Source organism: Salvelinus sp. IW2-2015, unplaced genomic scaffold, assembly GCF_002910315.2.
Source record: "Salvelinus sp. IW2-2015 unplaced genomic scaffold, ASM291031v2 Un_scaffold1209, whole genome shotgun sequence".
Taxonomy (NCBI): domain Eukaryota; kingdom Metazoa; phylum Chordata; class Actinopteri; order Salmoniformes; family Salmonidae; genus Salvelinus; species Salvelinus sp. IW2-2015.
This window is the reverse complement of record NW_019942778.1, coordinates 42,434-45,729: the sequence shown is the minus strand read 5'-3', so window position 1 is coordinate 45,729 and position 3,296 is coordinate 42,434. Positions and strand designations below refer to the sequence as shown.

The following is a 3,296-nucleotide window of genomic DNA, read 5'->3' as shown; positions in this document are numbered from 1 at the left end:
TAAGGCGACGGTGGAGATGAAAAGGGAGAGAGGAGTGATATGGTCAGAAAGACACAGTGCAAAAACAACAGGAGGGCGGCGGTGAGCGAGGATAACGGCGGGTATGTGGAGAGGGCAGGCAGGAGTAGAGAGGGCAGACGCATGTAAGGGAGAATGAGGAAAGAGAGAGAGCGGACTGGTGAGGAGAGGCGAAGGGCGATAGAGTGAGGAGAAGCAGAAAGAGAGAGAAGAACTGCGGGCAGGTAAGAGGCAGAAGGACAAGGGACTAGAGTGAAGACGAAGCAGAAAAAGAGAGAGAACGATTGGCGGAGGAGAGAGGCTGAAGGAGAGGGAGTTTTTCATAGATAGAATTTTAGAGATAATGAGGCAATGATTTGTAAGTTATCTGTAGGCTAAAGCAGTTTAAGAGTAGATGAGGAGCAGCAGAAGAGAGGAGCGAGAAGACTGGCGGAGGAGAGAGGCAAGAAGGAGAGCGGATAGAGTGAGAAAGCAGAAGAGAGAGGTGCTTAGCTCAGTGTGTACAACCCCGTATCCTTGAGGTTTATACGGTTATTATACGAGGACTCATGAAGCACGACTCTTTGTCCACTCCAGGATTCTCCCCCACACTTCATTCCCACGGCCCATCACAGGACCTCTGAGTCCAGGTAATAGAAGGTTGTGTTGCGATGTGCTCTTTTCTTTTGGAAAAAGGCATATCCTTTTGGCTGGCATAAATCTACAATTCTTCAGTGAAGGTAACTAGATTGTAAATATGGACAAGGACCTTATGATCTCATTGGGTGAGGTTCTCTTATTTCTCTCTCGTTCTCTCCTCTCTTGTCGGTCGGCTGCCGTTGTACTACTGTACGGTCCCGTATCCTAGGTGGCTGCGGTCACGTTGGTCGAACTATTCCCCCCATGATGGTTGTGTGAACATGTTAGCGGCTGTGGTCAGGTCGAAATCTCTCACCAGTTAGCTCTGTCTGCCATCCCTGTCAAAACAAATACATGTTGTTTAAGGCAACTTCAAACATTAGCAGCGACTACTCATGAGCTTAGAGCTACAGATTGCAGTCTTCTGTATATCTCAGACTCAGATATAATTAATGTAGTGTGTTGTTACTGTGAGATCCAAGTATCTAAAGGGCTGTGTTGTGTTTTTGAAAGTATGATCGCATGCATCATCCTGTCTGCAGATGACGGATAGATGCTTCCTAGGGCTTAGCCAAATTCAGCGAGGGCACGGTGAGAATTTCAGGCCTTGTGCGTCTTTAGCGACAGGTTGTAGTGTGCTCTGTCGATTAGTATGTGTCAATTGGATCGTGTTCCCTGGAACTACTGCTAACTCCAATCGACACCAGGTTCTTATTCACAATAGCAGCTAGTAGTGTGTGTGGGGTGTTGTGGGCACGCCGCGCTGATTGCCAGTGCAGTGTGTACTCGAATAGTGTCAAGCCTGCTTTTAACTCTTTCCCTCCCTGTCGGTCCTTTCAGGATTGATGTTGTCTCTGTCTCATCCCATAGTCTCCTAGAGATTACTCTGTCTCTCTTGCTGCCAACTCCCCCCCCCCCCCCCCCCCCCACACACGCACACACACCCAACTAGTCTCCCGGGCGAGCCACCCCCTGCTCCCCTACCCCGCTTCGCCCCCAGGTTCGGGATTAGGATCAAACATAGCCTGTATTACATTGTTCAAAGTGCGGCGTTAAGACTAGTGTGTGTGTTGTAGAACCTTCCTGTTCCAGGTTAGTCTCCTGCCTCTGTGTTATGATTACTGGACGTAGCCTTCAGCACAAGTCTCCAACCCTGTTCCCGGAGAGCTACCCTCCTGTAGGTTTTCGCTCCAACCCTGTTCCCGGAGAGCTACCCTCCTGTAGGTTTTCGCTCCAACCCCAGTATCTAACGTGATTCGGCTTATCGACCAGATGATTATCAGAGGCAGGCGCGCTAGATTAGGGTTGGAGGGAAAAGGTACAGGACTGTAGCTCTCCGGGAAGACGGTTGGAGAACCCCTGGTCTGGCGTAYGTGWTGCTTCATAGAGGTATGGTAATGAAACGTGAAATATTCACAATATTYGGCCGATTCCTCGGCTGGWAATAAGATARAGGCTCTGAAGTAGAAAATGTAACMMTGATTTAATTGGAGAGTCCTCTTCSGTTGCGTCCATTCAACCACACCCTTGTTCAACTCGGTTTACAAATGAGGTATCTGTTTTAAAGGCACATTTTCGACCGTTTTCGATCCCTTTTGGGTATKCCCTTGCCTCTCTCTTCTCTTTGTTGTGGTTGGCATGTCACCTCTCCTCTCTCCTCCCTTTACCCTGGTTGAAATGGTGTTGTTTAATGAAACCTATCTTTTTCTCCTGTCTCTCCAGTTGGGATGACAGCAGCTCAGTGAGCAGTGGCGTCAGTGACACCATCGACACAGATGACATCAACACCAGCTCCTCCATCAGCTCCTACGCCAACACCCCGGCCGCACAGCGCAAGGCCCTCAACGGACAGGTCGGTGTGGAGGCTAGATGCAAACACACATATGCATGGACGTCACCCATGCGCGGGCACACATACACACACACACACACAGCACCAGGCTCTAAACGGACACACAAATAAACTCTCAAGTACGGTCTCACACTCCCGCTTCTCCCCCCTCTTTCTCCTCTCCCCCCTCTTTCTCCTCCCCCCCGTCCCTACTCTCTCCCAAGCGTGTTAATGAGATTGACATTCCTCACAGTTTGGAAGGGAACATGAGCCTATAGTATTGCTCCGGGTGGCAGACCTGTGAACTGACTAGACTAAGGTGGATGTTTGAACTGGCCTCAAGTCATTAAATACCAATTTTAAGAAGCCACCTTCAGATAAACTGTCTGAGAAGTGATCCTACTCTCGACTTGTTTTTGGGGTGGCTTTGGGGAAAGGGGTCGGGTGTCTGGATAATGCACACCCGCTCTACAATAACACTCATTTAATATACTGTTTATTTGATGTAGGATAACAAAGACCGTCACTCTCGCTGTAGTAGTTGACCTTTGGCCCGACACTAGATGAATATAGGCTCTTTCTGTAGAAACTGCCTCCCATGTTGGATCCATATAGTGCAGAGGTTATTGTAGGCTGAGTAGTGCGTCACATATGGTAGGCCCCAAAGAGCTTTCTGATTTCGTCCACAGTCAGTATACTCTCATACCACTATCATCACAGCCCTATATGCACATGTGGAAGTCGCTAACTTCCACCCGATTTAGCCGTTTATTCCCATATATGCCGTAGCACCATAAAATAGATCACAACTTCCCTCTTCTCTCATCCT

The 3,296-nt window shown here is 48.8% G+C and overlaps 1 protein-coding gene across 1 annotated transcript in view; it reads left to right on the top strand.

The window, feature by feature from the left end:
* The window catches only part of LOC112070038 (neuron navigator 2-like), a gene marked incomplete at its 3' end in the record, with an annotated part of 148,064 nt that overhangs the window by 119,351 nt on the left and 25,417 nt on the right, over positions 1–3,296 (top strand). Inside the window, 1 exon segment of the mRNA XM_070438820.1 lies at positions 2,359–2,488. Within this exon segment, the coding sequence (XP_070294921.1) occupies positions 2,359–2,488 (130 nt within the window).